Genomic DNA, 24,552 nt, shown 5'->3' with positions numbered 1-24,552 from the left:
GTAGAAGCAGAACTTTACAGTTTTATACGATCAGGGACAATGAGTGCTTCATTTTTGTAAAAAAAAAAAAAAAAAAAGAAAAAGTCGAACATCACCTTATAGTGACAAAATATTTCCTAGTGATGGCCTTCCATACATCACATGCTAGAGCTGTTACACCTTATTTTGTGCCAAAAATGTCATTTGAGCCAAAAGCGTGTGAGTCTTTAAACTGCACGTTGCTCAATAAATGCATGACTTTATTATCTGCCTGTTAAACCGCCTTTGTCCAGCAGGGGGGGTTTGTGTGCACATGAAGCCAAAGAAGTTAGCCTTTAGCCACCTAGCTCTCCTCTCACTCAAGCAGCATCCAGTATGATACAGACAGGCAGAAGCTGCACTGCAGTTTTATTTACAAAAAGCTGCAGTACAATAAGACGTGTCACCATGAGACAGGAAACCATCTTAAATTTTTATTCTTAAGAGAGTTTTGTTTTCTACAAATGATCCTTATTTAAAACTTAACGAGTTAATGTTTTTTTTTCCTGCTCTGTTCCATTCTAAACACAAATGAAAGCAGACATGAGCACAGAAAACACATTTTGGGAAAAAGAATGAAAATAAAATGCCTTTGGCGCAACGACGCCCAAACATTTTGTCATGTGGGAAATTATGATAACGTAGAAAGCCCTTGTGGGTCACAAAAAACAAAAACAAAAAAGAAAAAACTTGATTTTTAAATAAAACCATGACAACTAATGTAAACGGGTTGGACACCTTACTTCCCTCAGTAACTTAAATCAATAATAAAATAAAACCGGCATTTGCTCAGCCTATTTTTGTAAAACTTGTTTCAAAAACTGGAACACTTTGTGACAAAAGGTCAACCATAAACAATCAGCCGAGCTGCTGAGGATGTCATAAGATGCTAACGTTCCTCCAGATTGAAATCACACAAAGGATTTAATGAGACAATGCTCTATTTCCTTCCTTCACTCTTCAATGAGAATGAATCTGGAAAAGTTGTTGTTTCGCTCTACCTTCACATCCCTCACACTTCCTTCCTTACGCGTTCTTTTCAGTTTCCACCTTTTATTTTTCTTATCTCACTTTCCGTCATCGCCCCCGCCGCCTCTCTCTCTCTCTCTCTCTCTCTCTCTCTCTCTCCCCCCTCCCAGCCTTAATTGGGAGTCAGGCAGAGCAGTGGAAATCGCATTAACGCGGGCCCGCCTGGGTGTGCCATCCATCTTCTTTTTTATTACGCCGCGCCGGGGCTGCCTGGGCCGCTGCCGTTCGATTTGTCACCGGCCTCGTTCGCTGATAACAGGCATTTGTCATCGCCTTGCCTCCCTGTTAATGTTATCATCTCCTCCCTGACAGCCGCCCTCCGCCGGGGAGCGCCTGCGACAAAGCACATCCGTCAAGCGAATATTTCCACGGCTAAGGGGACCGCGCTCTGCAATAAGCCACATTAAAGCACTTATGAAGGGTGCAGGCCGAGCAGCTTGTGCGAGCTGCGCATCCCTGTTTGTGTATGTGTGTGTGTGTGCGCACGTGCGCGTGATAAACCTTTAGCGTGCCTCCTGATCGCGCACGAGCTCGGTGCGCATCCGCACTCTGGCGTTTCAGGAGCGCGTGGTGCTCCTGTCAGTGTGGTAAGAGAGGCGAGGTGGGGGCCGACAGGGAGAGGAAGAGGTAATTTGTTGCAATTAATTACGCAGTGAGTGTGGCTTTGTTGTGTGGGAGAGCATTTTATCTGTTGGAATGCTTCCTTCGTCAGGGTGTGATGCTATTTGTTTGATTTATAGCTTCTGCCAGCCTGAGGCACAGCCGACTGTGTGTGTGTATGCGTGTGTATGTGTATGCTGTGGCATTATCCGCAGAAATATACTGTAGTCTCTGTGACAAGGAGACCTTTGTTTGAGACTGATGTTACATATGAACAGGCCACTCAGCCCTTGCTGTTGGTCCTCTGCTGGGACCGGGGACTCGGCCGTCCATTTGTCTTTCAGCAGCAGCTCCAAAGGTTGACCCTCCATCACGAGCCCGCCTCGCCTCTTTATAAGACAGGCGGTCGTGTCTGAAGTGTTGAGACCACTGCAGCATGCAAAACCCTCGCTGCAAACCCGCACATGCCGAAGTTCAACTCTTTTGTTTTTATGAGGACGCCGAGAGATGTGACAGCATTTATCCATTCTGCCCCAGCTGGGGGTTGCGGGGCCCTTCTGCAGGCGCTGACAGATGGATCAGCCAGCCTAGAGGCAGAGGGAAGAGATGAGAAGGGAGCGGAGAGGCCTTCCGCATCGCTCATGCAGTGTGAGTCGTGAACGCTGCGCCGTGTGTCGCATGTGGTGGCGGGGCCTCAACCTTCACACAGCACCGGAGCCGTGAGGATGGCGGTGACAACCGTAACTGAAACTCGCTCCGCACTCTCGACCGCACACGCAAGCAGTTCAGACCAGATCGGAGGGGATCGAGAGGACTCCTTGGTATGTCACAGAAATCACAGAAGATAGACAGGCGGGTAAGAGGAGCATCGGGTGGAGGAGAAACCAAGAGGCCCGTGGTAACTCTACAGGAGATGCAGAGTTCCTCAGCTCAGGTGGGAATCTGTTGTCATGGTGATGGGTCCATAAAATTGGCCTTTATGGAAGAGTTGCAAGAAAGAAGGCCGTAGTAAGTTCTGCCAGCCATGTAGGACACAGCAAGCAGGAGGAAGAAGAAAACACAGCACACATAAAACACCTGCTTAAGTGGTCAAATAATTAATAAACTGTTCTGGCTCATCCTTAACTGTCCAGTAATTGAGAAAATATTCATAACTTTTGTCATGTTTTCTGATGTTACAGCCACAGATTTTTATAGATTTCATTGGATCTTTACATAATAGTCTTGCCAAATTGCCAACTTTAGGAAACCTTAGGAAAGTGGAATTACATTAATTAACTTTTCTGTTTTTCCAGGTGGCGCAACTTATCGATATGAGTATTAGTTCTGTTCGTGAAGAAGTGGCAACAAGAAAGCCATTTTTGAAGGAAAGCCTTGAGAAGTCCCATTTGTGGTTTTGTTATCAAATAGTGAACACAGCGCACATGGAGGAAAGTGTCCAGTGAAATTACACCAAAAGCCGAGCCTTATGACACCTTTTCACCGTGAACACACAATCTCCTCCACTACCTTGAAACATGGTGGAGGCAACATTATGCTGCGGGAATGCCGGTCAGATTCGATGAGGAGGAGCTAAATGCAGTGGTGACAAGGGGGGGAAACCTGTTAACTTCCAGCAGGACAACACTGACCACCAATAGAGCTACTAACCGTATTAATACGTTTTAGTACTGACTTAATGTGTGGCAAGACTTAAAGATTACAGTTCAAAATGTTCTCTAGCCAGTCTAAGCTGAAAAAAACAGAACACCTTTCCGTTTTATTTTTTTTTAATTTGTACAAAAATTGAAGAATGATGCATTGTCTCCCTTCAAACTAACAACGGGGCTCTACTGTGAGCTCAGCGACACCAGAAAATCCCAGTTGAAATCCAATAAAATGTGAAAAAGTTCAAGGGCCAACCCAGGGCCCTCTAGTTCTGCTTACTTATTGTTCAAAACAAATCTGAAGAGTCACTGGTTTTAGTTTCCAGTGGTTTATCAATCCTCATCGCCGCATATTAACATGAAATCCTGCTTACAGGTAGCTAAACATCTGTTTGGCGAATAATAGGTCAAACGAGCCTAACTCTCAACAATAGAGCCACCATGTGGTTTTGAAAGAATCAAATGGCTGAAAACATCTGAGAGAAAACTGTGAAGTCTCCACAGTTCCAACAAAAGGGCCAAGCGACGGTGGGAAATCGATCTGAATGTGACGAACAGTTGAGCCGAGGCACATGACCGTGGACACCAACATTTAACGACACACAATAAACAAAAACATCTCAACAAAGCCAATATTTTATTATACTTTGTGTACATTTATGTCTCTTAGACTTGTTCAAGTAAAGCAGTCAGTCTCGCGGCCGCAGTTTGTCATCGTACTCGTGTTTTGTTTGTTATTTTACAGGAAGTTATTTTCCTCTTTCACTTTTCGTCATGGAGCCTGAGTGATCCGTAGCCGTTCATCAGCGCCAATTTCAGGTGACTGTTTGGAGTCGGCTCCTCCTTCTGGACGCTGCTTTTGGCTGCAAACATCTGGCTGATCTCCAGGAAGGTTTTGTTCTTGGTCTCAGGAATGACCCAGATGGTGTAGGCAGCCACGCCCCAGCAGATCGCGCAGAAGATCAGGTAGCAGTATGGGCCCGTTGCGTCCTAACAAGGGGACAACGCAAAGTAATCCAAAAGGGTACGGAAGCTGACTTTATTAACTTAAATAACATAACAATTTGTGCTTAAGCTAATTTTTCAAAAATGTGTTTGACGGTCATTTTTAGATGTTCAAACCAGGTTTGTGTTGCATGACATCACATCAATTTTGTCAACCTAAATGACATTTGGAAATTATAAGTTTACAGTAAAAATGTGAAATATTTTGCGTAAACAAAAAGTACACCCAGTTAGCAGGAAGGTTGGGATCTATGAAAAATACATCAACAGAAAGTTAAAAACCTGCTCTTTGGAGACCCACAAAAACAAATCCGTTCATCCATCCGCCCACCCAATTCTTCTGGATCTGAAGGAGTTTGTTGGCCAGAGGAGATTTATGGCCCCCACTTCAGCTGAGTCCTTTCGATGCACGGGAGCAGCTCACTTACTCGAAGCTGTCTTTCAGAACAACCTCATTTCTGTCACTTTTAAAGTGACTGATTAACTTCGTGTTCGTCAGGAAAGTATTTATGTCTCTCAGCAGTAGGTCATGGTCGCAGCAGAGACGGATCGATGAAGGAAAAGGCCTTCGTTACTACAAATGAGGCCCTAATCTGCACCTTTCACTCCATCCTACCAAGACACAGAGACTCTTGAACTCTTCATCTGGTTGAGAAAAACACATAAGCACCAGAGGACTGAGATATTCTCGGTTTAGGTGGTCTGGCATGTTGTTTGCAGATGAGCTCTGCTTTCTCCACTTTTTGATGAACAGAGCCGAGTGAGATGTTAAAAGCTTTACGTTTTAAACTTTAAAATTTCTGTTTTAAATTTCTCCACATCTTTTTCCCTAACCCATCTTTGCTCCTACTCGGTTCACTGATGTTCTCTATCAAACCTCTGAGGCTTCTACGGAAACAGTCGGATGCCACGTGTTTCAGATATGAACATATCATATCTGAAACATAAACATATCATATCATAACATAAATTACATAGATCTGTGCCGTTAAAGTTCACTAAAAGTGCTAATTTGTGTTCATCTTTCACGTAAAATCCCAGTACAACGCACAGAAGTTTATGGTTCTTGAATAACAATATATTTATATACATACATAAAAAAAACATGACAGACCATTCTGGCTAATAATAAGTCATCAGAATCTTGTCCTCCAGAATAGAAAAGTTTCAAACCATGACTTCATCCGAGGAGAACTGAAAGACCTTTGCATTATTAAAAGTTCAGTCTCGGTTTCTGACCTCGAGGAAGGGAAAGACGAAGCCGATGGTGAAGTTGGACAGCCAGTTGAGGCAGCCAGCCACGGTGTAGGCGGACGGTCGGTGCGACTGCTTGAAGAGCTCGGCTGTGATCAGGAAAGGAACGCCGGCTGGAAAGACGGGACGAAAAACGTGGCCGTGTTAAAGTAAGAACCAGAACCGCTGTGTCTGTTTGGGGAAATTTATAGGCTCGATCCGACCGAGCATCCAGTCATCGCACAAATCCAGTTTAATTACCCGGTGCTGTTATGAAATTAACACCAGCAACTTCATTCATCAAGTAGTTTATCGATATTCCCTCTCTGGCCTATTTACTAGCCTTCGCTCAAAATTAATAAATGGTAACAAAAGCCAAAGTGCTATTAAGTTACACTCATGTATTTCATTTAGTGTCCGTTATTGCAGGCAGGAAGATGGCCGACATCGTCTAGAAGAGGCGGGCAGTAAGTGTGAAAAGACGGCAGCGATAGCCGGGACGTCTACAAGTGTCTGGGTGACATCAGAGGGCGGCTCTGCTTTAAACATTTCTCATTGTTAGATTGTGCCTTAGCCAAAGCTCTAATGATCATCTTCCAGAATGATGTCCTCATTATCTGTGGCTGCTAACAGCAGACAGAGAGGTTTAGTACTGTCAGATGAATAACTATAGGCCATCATTTGTCAACATGCTCTACGTGAGAGCAAGGTTTCCTCCGAAAGAAACCGTATTCATCACAGGGAAGCTTGTGAACAATGAGCCATTAAAGGTCTAATTGCAGGAACAGAGATCCTCCTTCTTGTTCTGTGGTATAGATTTTTGCCGCGTTGATGAATGACGCTACGTACACCAGATTTGGCCCGATTCATCATCCTCACGGGTCCGCTTGATGTGGTGGTAAACCAACGCCTCGTAATTCTCTTCCCTCGTCTCATCTAAATGGCTACAGGAATGGATGTAGTGTGGCAGCGCAGATTTCCTAATTTACAAGAGTAATGAAATACAATATCTCTTCATGCTCTCGCAGGGAGGAGGGGCGGAGCGGAGGCTGAGTTCCTGCTGTTCCTCCAGCTTCCAGTAGGGAGCAGTGTCACCTTAAACTCAAGGGCTGCCTGTGCTGACGGAGAGGGTTCAGATTGAGGTCTGGGAGTGTTTTCTCCTTCTCCTGTGAAGTAAAAATTGGAGGATATGATGGAGTTTTGGTATTACCTGGACCTATGCAGAAGCCAGCGATGATCCCCACAACGCAGCCCACACTGATGTAGCTCATGAAGGGAAACTGCGCCTGCAAAGCCACGGAAATTTGCGCACTTTCTAATGACTATCCATTTAATTGCACTCAATCATTTTGATTATAAGATACCAGAAACATAATTTGTACCATGTGGTGCTCCTTGACATTTACTTAATATGACACATAATTACTTTCTTGCTTGTATCGTTATTGTTTACAGGCGCAAACAAGACGGGGGAAGAGGCAAATTATAGATATCTGAACTTACCGACTCCAATATTCCTGTTTAGTGAAGAGCACACAAAAAGTTTTTTAAGACGCAGTCACTGCAGACGTACCTGGAGGAGGACGGACACGGTGATTCCCGCACAGCAGAGACCCATGAAGAGGAACCCGCCGATAATCAGAGGTCGTCTGCCCACACGCTCGATGGTGAAACACTAAACAATGTAAGAGGAAGTGGTGAGTGGCTGCAACCGTAGACAAATACAAAGGGCAGAAACATTTTCAGCGTTCATCTTCTGTGTTTTAATGTCCGCTTTATAGCACTAGTGTTGAGTTAATTCTTGAATTTCTCTGTGTTTACTTTTAAGAAGTCAATTTTTTTTACGGTGATGATCTTTTCTTAACTTTTTGGAAAAATAAGGCATTTAAAGCCTTTTCTTTGGACTTTGGCTGCTCTTTTCTATTCCTTTTCTACAGCATCAGACCATTTTCAGAGGAAGGTCATTTATTCTCTAAACTGTGCCTCACCTAGACTTACTCAGCCACAAAAAAAAATAAACGTTTAGACATTTTACCAGCAATTACAGCTCAGTTTGTTTTAACTTCTTCCACCTCATCCGTTTTAAATAAAGAATAAAACAAAGTTTGATTGTCTGAAAAAATAGCATTTTAACAACAAAACGGGATTTGAAAGAGCCATTAGATGAAATCAATAGACGATAATCAGACCCACTCCCCATCCGTTATCCCTCAGTTGAGTAACAGTTTTCAAACCTGTATAGTACAACAATAACAAACAAAAATCAATCTGGAGTTAATTAACGGGGTTTCATGCCAGCTGACAGTCTAACAGAGGTGCTGCTCGTTGCTTTCTTTCATCTTGCAGTGTTGGTGTGTGGCGCTTCTTCAGTTTCCTCATCACGACTGCCATTGGTTTTTTTATTCATCATTTGTCTTTAGCGTAATCAGAACAAAGTGGATCAACGTTCTTTCAGCCAGCTGACTTGCAGAGTGCAGCAACACGTGGACAACGTCGCATTATTCTACATTCCAAATGGCCGGAGAAAAACTCTGTCACTCCTTCACCTTTTATGGCATCTAGTTAAACGTCTTTGAAACAATGAAATGATATAATTGAAGATTTTAGCAGTTTTTAAACACTAGAGAGCACTGGTACCAGTAACTCCATCCTGGATCCAACACTGAGATCAGATCAGATCAAAAAACTGAGACTTTTTGCTACAGAAAAAAATAAACGAACAATGAAGAAGACATTACTAACAAAAACACAATGAAAGGTATTAAAAACACAATTTTAAAGCACTTTCTAGTGGAGTTTTTAAATCAAGCTAATGTCTGTACACTTGATGAAGAATTATTTGATTAATCATGCTGTACAATGTTGTGTAATAATTAATCAGACTTTTTAAAATAGCTTTTTTTTTTTTTTTTTTTTACAATTTACTAATTAATTCTCCAGTGAACATAATCAGAGGAGTTGACTTCGCGTTTCAGTCTTGTCACGTCGAAATGATCTGCGGTTCAATAAAGCCGATCACAAACCGATGAACGTCGCATCAAATCGTCCGCTCACCCCCAGCATCCCAGCGAGGACCTCTACGGCTCCAGTTCCCACCGTCGTGTACTGAATGTGAGGTTCTGGGATTCCCGCATTCTTGAATATTTCATTTGTGTAGAACCAGATCTGAAATTCAGAAAAAGAAACAAAAAACAAACAAAACAAAAAAAAAACACCACAAAGTTTATCAGGATGAATCTGACGGATTAGAAACTCAGAATTAGATCATCTCATTTTCTAAGGAGCCAAAATGCCCGTCTTGTTACTTTGCGCTTTCGCTTGATTCATTATGCCGATCGCTTTCATTAGTCCGACCATCACTTATGCGTTTGAGGTTCTGCGTTTCATGAGCGTGGATTGCTGACAAGTGCTCCCCTTGAAATTAATTTGTGCGTTCTCATCAATCACATTTTACCGGAGCGGCATCCATCATTGATGAGGTGAGGACAGGATGGTGATCGGCGCAGTTCAACCCCTGTCTCGTTGATTTAGTAACCGAACATGTTGCATTTCATCAACATAACTTTGAAAACATGCAGGCACGTGTGTCTGGTTACAGTGAAATAACATTTCCTCATGTGGTTTTTAAAGAAAACGTCTTGTGGTTCATTTGCAAAATCTTTATTTTTTTTTCTTCCCCCAGCTATTCTTTTGTATGTTAGTTTCTGACGAGTTCGGGACCATTTTGCTGGTGATGATCCAGTTTGGGTCAAGCTCAGAAAAAGTCTAAATCTGTGTTTGCTGTTGTGACGCAACAAACAAACCTCATATATCATGAGGTTTGTTGTACAAATAAAAAGTATGACATGCATGACATGCATCTGTTTTACTGTTTTATCTCCAAATATAATCCAGTGCAACAAACTACCTAATTAGTAAATAAAGTTGTGGAGAAATTCCTGGTAAATTCATATGTCTGGGCAAAGAGATCGTTCATCAGAAAAGCTGCCAAATTGTCCATCCAAATTTTGGTCTGAGGTCAAAATCAAACTTTTCTGAAACTTTCAGATCGCCCACTTCCTACAATAATGCCCTTTTTTGCCATAAAGAAAAAAAAACAAAACAATTGCCACATCTTTTATGCCAAAAGATTATTTAAGATTAAAAAAGAAACAAAAAACATTTGGCACAAACTGACTCAGGCCATTATTTTAGGAAGGTAGCAAAATGATTTTTAGGCAGAAAATGAACAGCCTGAGCAAATCCCCACAACCCTAAAAACTCATGGTGGCAGCATCATGCTGTGACGACGCTCAACAGGGGCAGTGCTAGGGGTCAGAGGTCATTACAGGGCAATCATAGAAGAAGACCTGCTTCAGACAAGAGCAGCTGTTCAACTTGCAGCTGGGGAACCACGCCTCAAACCAGCCAGAGCTACAACTTAGTGGTCCAAAGTGTATTTACGTGTCAAGACCAAAACTGAATGGAGGCGTTACCTGAAAACTCTCCAGCCTGTCTGACTGATGTGACTTATTTCAGTGTTACGATGTGAAAAGCTGGTCGAGACAAACCCCAATAGACCTCGTCCAGATTTATGCATCTGTTGGCTGAAAGTGTTGGGTTCATTCGGATTTAACTTTGAGAAATGTTCTGCCGTTTGCTTTTTACTTTCTGTTCATTTAGCATTTTTAACTGAGGCCTGAAGAGTCTGAAATGAAGCTCTTGATAAGCAGCAGTAACTCCCACTATTTCCATCCTAGCATTGTGTTAGCATCAACCTGTATGCTCCAGAAAATGCTAACATTTTTCTGAGTGATGCTGCATTTTACTGATCAATGGGTCTAATTCAACATTTCAAATATTTTCAAGTTACATTCATTCCCAATCCGGTTCCACGCAATGAGTAAGATACGCTGATAGTTTCCGTCCTAACTTTAGATAAGAGCAGATAATAAATCATTAACTGAAATACATGTTTTTGGAGTTTTAGCCTCGTGTTTTTATCTGCGTTTGCAAAGCCTTGCAGAGTTCCTGCGTGGAGCAGCGGGGACCGAGCGGCCCAGCAGGAGGCCCCCGCCCTGCTGGGAAACGATGCCACCGTGAGCCAGCAAGCCTGGAGCTCCCATCCACACGAAGCAAGGAGCACAAAGATGGGCTCCACTTTGTGTTCAGATGGGTGGACCTTGTTAGGTGAGGTTGCAGTGAGAAAGATAATGAGGCGTGATCGTATAGCCCTCAGCTTAGTTATTCGGCGGGTGTAGTAGTACTGTGCAACTCTGTGATGTATGGACAGAAGGAAGGAGCCCAGCTGGGATCTGCAGCAGTTTGAGTTCTCGGTTGTTTTTTTTTTTGCGTGAAGCACACAGAGCGATGCACTTCATCCAAAATGAAAACAAAAAACACAACGAAGCCGCTGCTCTGTTCCCCACTCACTGCATCGATCCCAGACAGCTGCATCCCGATGTTGACCACCACGATGGTGAGGACCTGCCAGCGGACGGAGCGGTCCATGAGCAGACGGCGGACAGAGAGGGTCTTGATGGAGGAGAGCGACCGTTGTTCCTCCTGCATCTCCTCCACCTCTGCCTGGATGTTTCCTTTTTTGCGGAAACACTTGAGGGCTGGAGAACAGACGCAGCTTCTGAATTGTACAGCACACGAAACTGAAACGGCAGAGAAAAGAAGTGCCGTCTCTGACCTGACACGGTCGCGTGGACATTTCCCTTCTCGATCAGCAGGTACCGTGGACTCTCTGGAAACCATGGCAACAGCATCAGCTGGACCAAAGTAGGAAACAATACGAGGGAGAGGAGCAGCGGCCAATGTTCTTCCTGTGTGAAGAAACGGCAAAAAAAAAAAAACGAAAAACATTTTGCTTTGTTTTTTTTAACTATACTGTTGTTTCCGTAAGAAATACGTAAAAATTAAACACACCGACAAACGAAAAAATACTTTTCATTTTTTTCCCCATGCAGCTACTCAATAACTGCTCACATTGGTGCTCAGATTGAAAGGCCTGAAAGTATAAACCAATATTTTTGCTTGGCCGCGTGTCATGAAACTCCCCAGGGTCGAGCTCAAACTTGAACATTATCTAATTATAGATCCGTTTGTTTACATGCTTCACCAAGCAACTTAAGCACATTTTTAAGTGATATGTAAACACGCAAGCCCGCATACTTGTTTGTTTCAGTGTTGTGAATTCATTATCTGGATAGGTTTGTTTAGCTTTTCCTGTCATTTGCAAAGTTCGGAATGTCTTTAAGCAAGTTTCAAGAAAACCAACGACAAATTTATTCTTTTATTTGCCGGATCTGGAGGGCCGGAGTTCTGCGACTTTTCGATGTGTTTCTACTTCAACACACCTGAGTCCAATAATAAGCTAATAGGACTCTGGAGAACCTGACTGCCAACTGAGGAGGTGATTTAGACATTTGATTCAGGTGTGTTGGACTTGTAGAAGCTGCGGGACACCGGGTTTGATTGTTTTTAATCCCAGTTTTTAAAATGTTCCGAAAGGAATAAGAATATTAGGAAAAAGAATAACAAGACAGGCCGACTCAGACACAGTGCACAACATTTGGTACCTTTCCCAGCAGCTCAGAAAGCCCAAGAACCTGAGCACTGAAGACTCCCAGACAGATGTGGATGCTGGGAACAAGGCCCAGAAAACCACGTAGGTTCTTGGGGGCGATCTCTCCGAGGTACATCGGCACCACGCTGAGAGAGATCCCTGAAGAAAAAACAGAAAACATCGGATCGATGCGTCGCACCTCATGCTCATGAAGTGAGCGATCATTTCTCAGGATTTTGAAAGTAGCGGCTTATAGTCTGGAAAATACGGCAAATATCTTCTGTTTTTGTTTGGGGTAGGCCTACCTGAATGGACCCCTGTGATGTAGCGTCCTGCGATGACCATGAAGGGATTCCTGAACCATCTGCTGAAGCCCATCAGAGATCCTCCAATGAACACCAGCACGGTGGACCGCACCAGAGTCCCTTTTCTGTTCAAACACATCACCTGTCAGAGCTCATCGCTCGTAATTACTCAGAGGTCTTCAAAGACCGTCAGCGAAAGAAAGAGTCATTTTTACAGGCAAAACAGGCAAGTAATCCATCCACATCCACTCTGACCTTCCATATTTAGTGACAAGTTTGCCCACCAGCAGCGCACCGGTCATCCCGCCGATGGCAAAGATGGACACAGTGAGGGAGTACAAGATTGTCAAGAAATGCTCGTCCGGGATCCAGTGATGTCGCTTGGTTAGCGTCTCGTTGTAGAAGGCTTTGATGTACTGGGAGAAGAGAAATCATTTTTATAACACTCCAAACCGCACTGAAGCAAAAGAATACACGGTTTCATACCAACTTTTTAAAGAATCGAGCTCAAGTCTAATTCATTTCTGAAACAAAGCTGCCAGATTTCGGTGAAGCATAATGTGATAGGTTAAAAAAAAATAAAAAAAAAGGTCCAAAATCTTTCACTCTGTCTAAAATTTATTATGACGCCCTCCAGCATTCCTCAGATTTTATTCAGTTTTAGCTGAAACTGCACTGAGGAGACATGAAACTCAGTCTAGTTTTACTCCAGAGATCCAAACGATTTATGTGGCATCAATATGAACAGAAGGAGGAAGACAAATCAGCAGATCATTAGATGGAGGATATGTTATATAGCATAACATGTTTTCTGTTCAGTCCATAAAATAAGAAATGTGTCATAAGACGCACAATGACCTCTAATTGATATCAATATAATTTTTTTTTTACTTTTTAAAGAAAGTCAGGATTTTAAATTAAAAGACAACATCCTAATTCTCCAAGTTCAGCAGGGCGTTGTGAACTAGTCCTGCTTCAGAACGGGGTCATCCACGTCAAAACAGGAATGCTCACAGCTTAGCCGCAGCAAATCAGACGGACAAGGAGCAGAACAGAACCAAAGATGAATTAGGAGCTGAGGAGCATCAATGACACGCTGACGCAGCCACATGAGGAGCACGTTACAATCCGCGTTACGGAAGACGATCAAAACATGATACTTTTATTACAGGGACGAGTTAATGCCAAAACCTTTGGTCAAAATCTTAAAAGTTTACGTATGGTTGAAAAAAAATTGTTTCAAGTCAAAAATGAAAACAAAAAGAGAAAAATTAAAGGAGGAATAAATATTTAACTAAAATTAAAGTCTGATTTGTGTGAAATTACAGAAAGGCTCTGTACACCATTGTCTGTCTTGCCAAAAGGAAGGCATACAGTTTTACACTGCAGAAACTCAAAATCTTATCAGGTGTTTTTGTCTAGTTTCTAGTTCAAATGTCTTGGTGCACTTGAAATAAGACAAAACTAACTTACAAGTAACTTTTCATCAAGAAATAAGAGCTTGTTTTAAGTTGATAAATCATTAGTATTGTTGAAAAAGCGCCAATTCCACTGCCACTTTTTAAGCATGTTATAAATGAAGTCGTTAAGGAATTATTGATTAAAAACAAACTCATATCTTGCTGAAAAGTTACTTGTAATTTGTCTTATTTTAAGTGAGATATTTGCACTTGAAAGAATATTTTTTTGCAATATAACATTTATTGAGGTCACTGTCTTCTCTTTTCTAGCCCTCAAAAAATATTTTAGCCTGTTCCCTGCAACAACAACAACAAAAATGCAGCATTTAACCAGTTTAATGACTGGATGTCCCCACATCTGCCTCTGCTGCCAGTCCAAATCTGTAACACTGTTGAATTGCAGTCGGGGGCAGCATGAAGTCGTCCTGATTGGCTGCACTTTTCAGGGCCTTAAATTAAAATCCACTGACTCAAAATCCTGTGAAAGTTTTGAGTGTTGTGAGGACGATGCAGAAGCTCACCTCTGCAGGCGAGTTGACGACGGCCAAATTGAAGCCGTAGAGCATGGAGCTGCCGAACGAGGCCAGGAAAGCCACCGCCAGCAGCGACCATGTGAGATGCTGCGGAGAGGAGAGCAAAGAAGCAAATGAGGAACAAAAACAAACCCACTGTGACCTGCACTGCGCATTTTCCAACATGGAGAGAACTTTTACAGCATCATGTGGCTGCCAAACATCTGACCTTTGCAATTATTAAAGCGTGAACCAACAAAACTTTGTGTCATTTCCATGAAATAGATCCTTGTAAAAGATCAGACAAACACTTATGAGCTTAAAAAGTTTCTGTTGTTTACGTCTCAATCACACTAAAAATATGACATGAAATCTTTTCTGAAGTTGAAACTTTTGCCCTCACAGAGGCAAAGGCCGCATGTGACGCTCTCTTTAGATTTTGAAAAAAGACAAAAATAGGTCAAAATCTGTAAGATTCCAACTTTTTCCTAACTTTGCATGTCCATTCCTTCAGATGTTGCAGAATGACACTAGTATGAGTGTGAATGAGGGAAAAGTAGGCCGAGAGAACAAAAGCTGCTCAGTTCTTCAAATTAATCTAATTTGGGACTAAATTGAGGAAGTTTCAAGCTCTGAAGAGTTCAGTGGAGACAACGCTGTGCAGTCAGCATCAACCCATGTAGGTTTTACTTTATCTAACGTTCAACCCCTCGCCTCACGACTCCAGCCTTCCTCTTCCAGTGTGAATCTCTGTCACACCACAAGCGACTTACTATTTTTGAGAAAATACGAGGTTAGAGCGACGAAGAAGAGTGAACTCACCCCACTGATTTTTGCAGCATTTTCCTTTAACAACTCCTCTGCCATTTATGTCATGAATAATTCCTCCTCCGCTATAATCAGCTCGACGGAGACGAGGAGCAGCTCATCAAAGGGACTCGTGAAAACTCCTCGCTCCGTGTCCCATTTGTAGATTCCTCCCATCGGTCATGTGGCGCAGAGGAGGCGCTTCCCAACGAAGGGCGGAATCGGCCGACTTATTATCAAACTCCCAATCCGTTCCCAAACCAGCCGTGAATTGGTTCCACCGGATCCGGTCCATTAGAGATCACATGAGCCCTGTGGGTCATCCTGAAGAGCAACGCCAGCTGGTAACAAACAGCCAATGATGGAAAAGCTTGGCGTTTTTAATAAACATTTAAGGAGGAGAATCAGCAAGAAAAGATGCAGCAGAAACTGTCAAAAGTTAGCAAACGATGAACTCTGAGTCAGATTAAATTAAAGTGAATTACAATATAAATCACATTAACTGTGATCCCATATTTACTAGTGTCATTATTATTCATTACAACAAATTATATATATGTGTATTACTGAATTAATCTGCTATCTTAAAGTGCTACTGTGATTTTTTTTTGTTAGAAAAAGCACATTTTTCTCTGAAATTATAGTTTATTTCACCTAAGTGTTGGGTTTCCTCCACCCAAAACCTGTAAATGAAGTGTCAGCACATCACCAACCTGACCAGCTCTGAGTTTATTTGTCGCTCTTCACTCTGAGGAGACTTTGGCAATAGTCTCAACTGCCTCCTACATGATTCTTGCACTGCACTGAAGTTTATCCTTCTGATTCAAATATGTGACTTCAAATCAAATACAGTGTGTTGAGAACAAACGCTGCACACATGAAACTGCATTCGACATGGTCTTTGGGTTTTCCTCACATTTATTTGAATTTACAGCCGTGAGTTTTACGTTTGTTGTAATAATTTTGGTTCTCGTGGTTTTTATCCTGATCAGTCCCCTCAGTCTTTTCTAACTTTTCTCTGGTTGTTCTTTAGTTTTTCTTGCTTCCTGCTCTCCTCTCACACCTGGTCCTGCCACACCTGTTGCTCATTTACAAAATTACTCCCCGTGGTTGCAAAACAGCAATTTTTTTGTATTGCTGAATAAACATTTGCTTGGCTCTAATCAATCTGCTTGTCAGAATTCAGGTTCTTTCTTTCTGGCTTTTGCATTTGCATGTAGCTTCTTGCAACAGGTGCTGTCATTTGACAGAGTTGTTTAACTTATCAGACGGTGTGAAAACTTCAGCCGCCACGGAAATCTGGGGCGTCGTTTTGGTTTTAACTTTAGGATTAATGGAGCTCAACATGAGAAATCAACTTTGCAATAATGTTCCAGGTGAAAGGTTATTTTCTAAAAACGTGTGAATTGTTCAGGTTTTCCACAGCTTTTGTTGCTGAGACGTTTTATACGATGTACCAGCAGCGGTGGCCCTCCCTCCCAGAGGAGTGTATATGTTACTGTCTGTAAGTCAGCAAGATAAACCGAGGTCTGAACTGTGAGATTCAAAAATGTTGGGAGTCACATGACTTTTCTTTAAGTTGTTCAAAAGCTCACGCTGGTTAAATGTAAAACATCAATTGTGCTGTGAATTATCGACTTTGCTTAGATGCTCCTGCAAAGGGCCTATGATCCCATCCAAATCAAATCATTGACCAAAACTTCAGCTCGGACCAAGTTTTCTGCCTGCTCATTTTGGATCATTTTACAGTGATTGTTGTTAACACCTGCTGCTGTCGTCTGATAAAATTCCTAAAAAGAAAAATACCAGAACGTGGAATTTAGGGGAACGCTTTGATTACTTTTTAATGAAGGAGGATCAAACTGATATTTTCATCTATCAACAAGGCCCATTTAACCTTTGAGCAGTCAGGATGGGCTTGTGGTCATCTTGTCAGGTCTATAAGAAAGACCTAAAGTACACACAGTTCACCACTCCATGGTATATTAATCCCAAAGTGTAAAAAGGAGCAGTGCAAAGCTCTTCATATTTTTTTTTGCCTCCTGCAACAGCTGCTGTAATGCAAAGTGTACATCAAAAGTTATGAATATCAGTGTCAATATGCTAATTGATTACACTTCACCTTCTTGGTATGTAATTATTATTATGTATTATTTGCCAACAGTGAGGGTTTTTGATAAGTTTTATACATTTATCTTGTCCTTTTTATGTTGTCTGTGAGCAGTCCCTCCTCTTCGCTAAGAAATGAACATATTGTTCTGGATTCATGGTTTTCACGTGACATCAGATCCTCAAGCCTAATTAGGCATTTCCTTGGCATTATGCAAAGGGTCCTGCATTAAGAAGTTCTGCATGTCGTAAAGGACCAGGACGTTTGCATTTCTTGCACATTTCCTCAAAGTAACTTCTCAAACTGTCAGGCAGAGGAGCTGATCAGAGATTTTTCAGTAACGATAACTCATCTGTACTTATAAACCATGTTGATGGGAATAAAGACAATAGAAGGCCTGACATTGCTCTCTAAATATAGGGTGAAATAGAGTGATAATTAGAAGATCATCACAATAATCATAGCCTCTAAAAATGTTAGCAATAGACTGGTTGCATCTTCATCTACAATGTACCTACAGAGCTCAAACATGCTACTCTGTGCTTTTAAATTAGAGACCAAATTGAAATTGACATGACTCCACCTGCCAATCATTCTTGCGGGTTTGTCAGCAACAGACCAATCAGCGGTCGCAGTTTGTCCCTTAGCACAAGCACCGTCAACATTTCTGGGGTCCGTCATCGCTAACGCGCTGCCGTCATAGAGATATCGAGGAAAATAGTAGAAAAATTGTGGTCCAACGTTGTCAGCCGATACCCAGCGAGCGGAATACGATTTATTTAATTTCCAAAACCCGAACGGAGTCTGGATTGATGCTGGAAATGGATCAAGGCCTGCAGCCGACCTCATGTCCAGAATGAACCTGCGATAGTCAACCACATGTTCGTCTGTATAAAGGTAGCTGGTGGTAAAACATCCAATTTTTTGCCATCATAACACTTATTTATAGTCAAATCAAAGGTTAATAAGTGAAGGTAGTTATGTTTGATTTTATGTGTGTAAATTCCAATGCTAGCTCTCTGCTGCTGTAACTGTGATATTTACATTATAGCACCTTTTTTATACTAATGTTTATTTTTAAGCATTTTCTTGAATACAATTTTTTTTACAAACCGGTATTATTTAAGTCATTACTCACCCGTTTTGTATGTGCAAAATGCGTCCAATACAGCGTTCACACTCATCCAATGAGACTCTGCCTTCATTTTCCTCTGGCTACTGACTTGGGCGCTAATGTTGATTTCTCTTTTGTGTCCCTCAAATAACCTTTCAGACCTGATGTAGGACTCATTGGAGAATTTTCTCGCCTGCCGTCTTTGCCTTTAGTATTGGCTGATAAAGCAAAAATGTCTCGGGTAATGTATTGAGCTTCACTACCATTGCCATTACAACGCTGTTTGTCGAAGGTTTTTTTTTTTTTTTTTTTTTTTTTTTTTTTTCGCGTGTGGGCGGTTCAAAATGGCGTCATCCATCTTGAATCTCATTTACATTTGAGATATAAGTCATGGCCGGAATATGTTGCTTTTTACTTTGTTTTTTATTCTGTTTTCTTGTCTTAACTGTCTTTTGACCTTTATTTTATGTTATTTTATCTATACAGCACTTCAGACCACGAGCTTTAGAAATAAATTTGACCTTCAGTTCTCTTACTTTGTGAGCTGAATCATGACTGAAGGAACAAGACCTCGTATACAAGCAGCTGCAGTTAGATTGTGACGTCAGGTTGGTTCATTCAGTGTTTGAGAAAGTCAAACCAAGGTAGATCCAGTCTCTGACCTGTAACAGCTTTTCTCCCCCCTTTCGATGTTTCCTGTGCATCCCACTCGGAGTGGAATCTGTTCAGACCCAGAACTTGCTGAATGACTTCATCTCCCATCTGGGAAACCAATACCTTCGTATTTCAGAAAAACAAAAAAAACAAAACTGTACTGAACTTTTTGAAATCCATAACGCATGATTGTTAGCAGAACTAACATTTTGTGTGTTTTGGACTCCTTGCACTGATTTATTTTTTTATTTTTATTTTTTGTCTAGTTGATCCGTTTTCCATCTCACACACAATTTGCAATCTTGGTGACCGTCTTCATTGCCTGACTAGGCTGAAAATCCAGAGAAGGAGTCGGGGATGTTCGCTGCAAGGACATAATTTTTCCATAACTTACAAGAGGGACATCTTAAGATTATAATCAGGATCTGGAACTACATGATTTAATTTCCTCTCAGCAGTGGATAAGGTGTCATTTGATAAATTACCCATCAATAGTAGACAGGGGGAGGAGAGGGAAGACGGTTCGGGTAAGCGGTGTGTGGGTTCTTCGTGTGTGTCTGCGTTTCGTGGTAATGTGTGCATTTCCATGGACATGTCTCCCCGGCGTGCTCGAGCTGCTGGGTCAGAATACCCTCACATTAGCAGCCTATTATTTCAATAAACCTCCTCTTGCATCCACTTGACAGATCATCTGCCTAGAAAAGCAGATATTGCGGCCTTTAATCAGTCAGCCCCCTCCGAGCCTGAGGAGTCTCTTGTGCAGTATTTAAATTCCTCATTTACTCTGTTGCAGGCGGGACGCGCCTGTCCCCTATTGTTCGCTCTGAATAAACTGGGGGGCTGATCGTGTTAAGTGCGGCCGTGATTGATGGCTGCTGATGAAATCTAATATGCTCGCCCCATGTCATCGTTTAGCAGAAATAAGATTAGAGACGGAAAGAGAGAAACGGGCTGAGAGAGACGCCGACAAAAGGTGGGAATCTGTTTAATGCAATGAGTGATAAAAGTGAGGATCGTTGAGCGAGACCAGGATGAATCCGGGACGTTTCGTCTTGTTTTAGTCGTACGCGGACACAGGCGCAACGACAAAAGCTACAAACATTCGCAAAGAAGCGGCAGCCCCAAAAATCTATATTGCAATATGCATCTTTATGAGTATATACAGATTTGCTTGTGGGTGTTTAGGTATGGATATGTTCATCTTTTTCTTCCTATATTCCTGTTTGTCATTGTTGTTGACTTTAGTGCAGCAACACTAAATATTACCAAATATTTTTGTCTAATTTCTAGAGCAAAACTCTTAGTTTTGTCTTATTCCAAATGTAGTAACTTACAAGTCACTTTTGAGTGATACTGAAGAAGAAGAAGTATTCATCAGTTTATTTCACTTTTAACATTTGGGGAAAAAATCTCTTTTTATAAGTGAAATAATCTGCTGGTGGAACTGGTACTTTTAAAAAAAATCAACATTAAGAAATTATTGACTTATGACGAGCTCTAATCTTTAAGAAAAGTTACTTGTTAGTTAGCTTCGTCTTATTTCAAGTGTGCTAAGATATTTGCACTGCATATATAAATACTAGGTGAGATTTAGTGTTTTTTACAGTGTTGGTTCCACTGTTGCCACTGGAAAAAAAAAAATGAGCTGTGTGTCGGGTCACAGGGCTCAGTTCGAACATTTAAAACCCATGAAGTGAACCGACTGTCATCAGCCGCGCTCATTATTTACACAATTGTCATGGCAGCCATTATCAGCTGCTCGTGCTCTCAGTAAGGTCAGCAGCTGATGGCAGAAAATCCAGCGACTAAAGGCTCATGATTCTGTGATCTGGACGCTTCACTGGGCCGCTGAGCGCTTTGCCAGACAGAGCGCTGGCCTCTGCGGGAGGCTGAGGAAATGAGGTTTTAGTGACCCCTTGTGGAATGAGAGCGCCACCTCAATATGGAGTGATTAAAGCCTGACAAAAGGGGGTGGAGGGAGGACTACTTCAAAGGTTAGAGTCTGGATGTATTTAAATAGAGAAATGTGACACACACTCCAGAGTCCACTTAAATAAGTCATACGTCTCATAGATGTCATCCCCTCTTCCCTCGGTCCTCCTCTGCTCTCTGTTTTACCCTTCTCACAGCTACATTAGTGCTTGATTTGGGTGTTATGGATCCCCCTCCTCCCTTCCCGCTCCCTCTCATTGGCTGCGGCTGGACTCCAGCCCGGCCCACCTGCTCCGCCGCCTTCTCCTTAATGCGACTGGCCGAGGATGATGGATCACCTCCTGTCACTTTCGCCTCCTCCTCCAATCAACAACCGGCCATGGAAATTGATTGTTCTAATTTGCTCTCATTATTATTATGATATTAAGCACAATATACAGACACAGCTCACTGTCAGATCCGGGCAACGCCGTCATTAGTTACAGGAGCTGGAGAATACGCCTCAGTGGGGTTTTTCTCCCACAGACGCCAGGATGTAAAGGAATCAGCGAGCGTTGGAATAACGCAGTGCTTTTTCTTAATAAGATTTGCCACGCAGCCCCTCACTGAGGTGATGTAGCATCTAATTAAGTTCAATTCGGTGCATCTGGGAAAGAGAGAGAGAGGGGGTGTTTAGGGTGGTGGGGGGGAAAGAAAAAGGAGATATGATTAAGTCTCCCCCACATCAGTAGCAGCGTGTTCACGTGCGAGGAAATAGGGAAGTGAGAAAACACTCATCTCAACATCTGCAATGACTGCAGACGATAGGAATCTACAGTTATTAAATGCTGCTAGAACATGCCATTTAGATGCGTCGTACATTTACACAGAGCGAGAGGTGCTGAATATCAATCGGTGCATACAGTGAAGGAACCTGCACACAGAGATGTGTAGATGATACTTTAGGGGGCGGGCTAAAAGACAACGTATTATACCAGGACTTATTAGTTATTTATTTATGTTTGTACAGTATCATCACCAGACTTGTTAGCATTTCCCACAGTGGGAAAAAAAATTGCTATTAAAGTTAAAATGTGAGAGAGGATTTAGGTCAAAGACCTTGGAAAGACCAAGCTAGCACATACGGTTTCTCCAACTTGTGTCAATTAACATTGTTACTATTTCAAAACTGGTTTGCCAAATTCATTGTATCCTGATGTTTGGTGTACATGACGGTCATCAACAGTGTTGGTTTTGATATGGATGATGTGGCTTTGTGCCCTGGGCTGCACAATACAAAGGGATGCCACAAAGAAATGAAAACAAAACTAACAAGACAAAACGGTCGTATGGGACCTTCATGTGTTGTAAGAAAACATTAATGCAGGCTGCAGCTGCTTGGTAACAGAGAAGTTTGTATGCGAGTTCCAACTTAGATTGAAAGCACATTTACAGGATATTTTTGACCATCTCTGATTCATAATGTTAAATATTTAGAGTGGTCAGAACGTTGCTGGATTTTTATGCATGGAATGGACATTCTACAAGACACTGATAAATATGAAACATTTATCTGTAAAATGACACACAAAAACCCTGTATTTTCAGTGCTTTCACTGGATTAAGGCCATCTAAGATTGAGATTAGCAGGAAAAGCACAATATACAGACAAGTCAAAGTGGGACTGAATTATTGTACAATGATTACCGTTGCTTCAAAACACAGTTTGTGAAACTATGCGAATGTAAATGGATGGTTATTTTTCTTTTTTAAAGTATTTGTGGTATTAGTTGTATCTAATGGACAACTGAGTTACTCAGTAAAGTACCCTTTATATACCAAATACTTTTTTACTCTTACTGGAGTAAATTTCTGGATGATTCCTTTCTACTTCTACTTGGGTAAAAATATCCTAAAGTACTGCCAGTACTTCATTACTTACTAGTACTTACTTGAAAACCTTTGGGTACTCTACCCACCTCTGCATCCAACTAAGGATGAATTTACAGAATATTAGCTGCTAAGCAATGTGTGTTATTTCCCACTGGCTGCAGTGAAAACAAAGATGCCTTTAAAGTCATACTTAATCTAATATGCAGTTCACCATTTATGACTTGGTACTCTTTGTAGAAAAATCCCCACTTTCATTATCTTTTGCTTTGATAGTTTGATAACTGGATATAATTTTCAAGGTAATTTAATTTTAAAATGTAATACTAACTAAATAGTATTTATAAATTGAAAGTTGTTATAAAAATGCCACAAATTTCTAAAGAATTGAGCCCAGGAAAGCATAGAAATGTTAATGATCTTGAGACCAACAGTAAATAAATGTTGATGTTATATTAACGTGGCAGCCTGCACAATGATGGGGACGACTGCTGACTTGGCATTTATTCAGCAGGCGAGCTAAATGAGGTCATTGCTAAAGAAAAACAGCTGTTCATGAACTGAAAATGGAAAGTTGAGTGGAAGAGAAAAGTGTAGAGCTGCAACTAATAATTCTTTTAGTAATCGATCAATCTATCAATTATTCTGATGATTAATCACATTAAAAAAAATTGCACATTCTGTTGATTTTATGCTTAAGTCTTTTTTTTTTCTTTACAATATTACAGTACATCGAAAGATGCTCTTTAAAAACCAAAATATTTTTTTAGTCTAAAATACAACAGCATCGCTTTAGTGAACGCTTGATCATTTGCAGCTAAAAAACCTCATAAATCAAACATAAACATGTGAAAAGATGAGCGCTTTCTGCTTCACTCGACATTAATACCGTGTAAAACTGAGCTGTTGACTTTTTTTTATTTTTGATTAACCAAAAAGTAATTGGACAGCAAAAGGCAATTTTGCAATATCAGTAATCAATTCATCATGATTAATTCAGTTGATCGTTTCAGCCCCAGAAAAGCGTGCGACAAAAATGAGGACGTGTAAATTTTACCGTTGAAAATCCAACTAATTTCAAGACAGATTTATTTAGCTTTGTTGAAGTTTATCACCACTTTGTTTTCACCGACTTCTGTGTGCACTTGCAGCGATTAAAAACTGTTTTTTTTTTCTGTGTGATAATAGAATACAGTTTTATTATAACATTTATTTTTTAAACAACAATTATATAAATGTCCTTCACCCACTGAATCCACACAAAGACGAGGTGGTCGGTGCCTTTCTCAAGCAATCACTGGGTGAATGAGAACGGTGATATTAACCAGACATTATTCCTTAACTTTCCCATGGTTTTCAGTTTTAAAAAGTGATTGTTTCCTCCCAGCAGAATCAGAACCAGTTTGCAAAGCTGAAGGAAGAAAAGAGAGATTGGACGATCTCCGTCAGCCTGCCCTAATCCTTCACAGTCCTTTTACCGACCGTTCCTAGTATGAAAGTAAACTTTTACTGTCAAAACAGCCAAGGTGTAATCCTGCTTGTGTGCCTGTTTAATGGGTTTGTTGGCACGATTCCCTGCCTTTTATCTCTCCATCCATCTCTGCATGCATCACCATGCCTGATGAGGAGAAAGAGCCGAGGTAAGCAGATTATCGCTCTGCGTGGTTATCGCCCTGCCTTCACAAGCCCAATTTGAGATGGTACA

At 41.5% G+C, this 24,552-nt stretch overlaps 1 protein-coding gene across 2 annotated transcripts; it reads right to left on the bottom strand.

Annotated features, from left to right (window-relative positions):
* Positions 1-3,911: 3,911 nt before the first annotated feature.
* slc2a15b (solute carrier family 2 member 15b) lies at positions 3,912-18,665 on the bottom strand. 2 transcript variants are annotated; one of them, XM_007543021.2, is made up of 13 exons: positions 18,417-18,665; positions 15,184-15,509; positions 14,371-14,469; positions 12,645-12,805; positions 12,390-12,514; positions 12,098-12,243; positions 11,209-11,341; positions 10,944-11,131; positions 8,586-8,696; positions 7,105-7,206; positions 6,742-6,817; positions 5,538-5,665; positions 3,912-4,283 (listed from the first exon to the last, which is right to left on the bottom strand). In XM_007543021.2, exons 2-13 carry the CDS (start codon positions 15,226-15,228, stop codon positions 4,056-4,058), a joined length of 1,542 nt encoding a protein of 513 aa, XP_007543083.1. In that variant the 5' UTR covers positions 15,229-15,509; positions 18,417-18,665; the 3' UTR covers positions 3,912-4,055. The 2 variants fall into 2 exon arrangements, with proteins under 2 accessions (XP_007543083.1, XP_016521644.1); XM_016666158.1 differs by lacking the exons at positions 14,371-14,469; positions 15,184-15,509 and having other exon boundaries at positions 18,417-18,664.
* Between the last annotated feature and the right edge of the window lie 5,887 nt (positions 18,666-24,552).

Source organism: Poecilia formosa, unplaced genomic scaffold, assembly GCF_000485575.1.
Source record: "Poecilia formosa unplaced genomic scaffold, Poecilia_formosa-5.1.2 Scaffold11, whole genome shotgun sequence".
In the NCBI taxonomy this organism is placed as follows: Eukaryota; Metazoa; Chordata; class Actinopteri; order Cyprinodontiformes; family Poeciliidae; genus Poecilia; species Poecilia formosa.
Note: the sequence above shows the minus strand (reverse complement) of the source record. Positions and strands in the feature narration are given on the sequence as shown.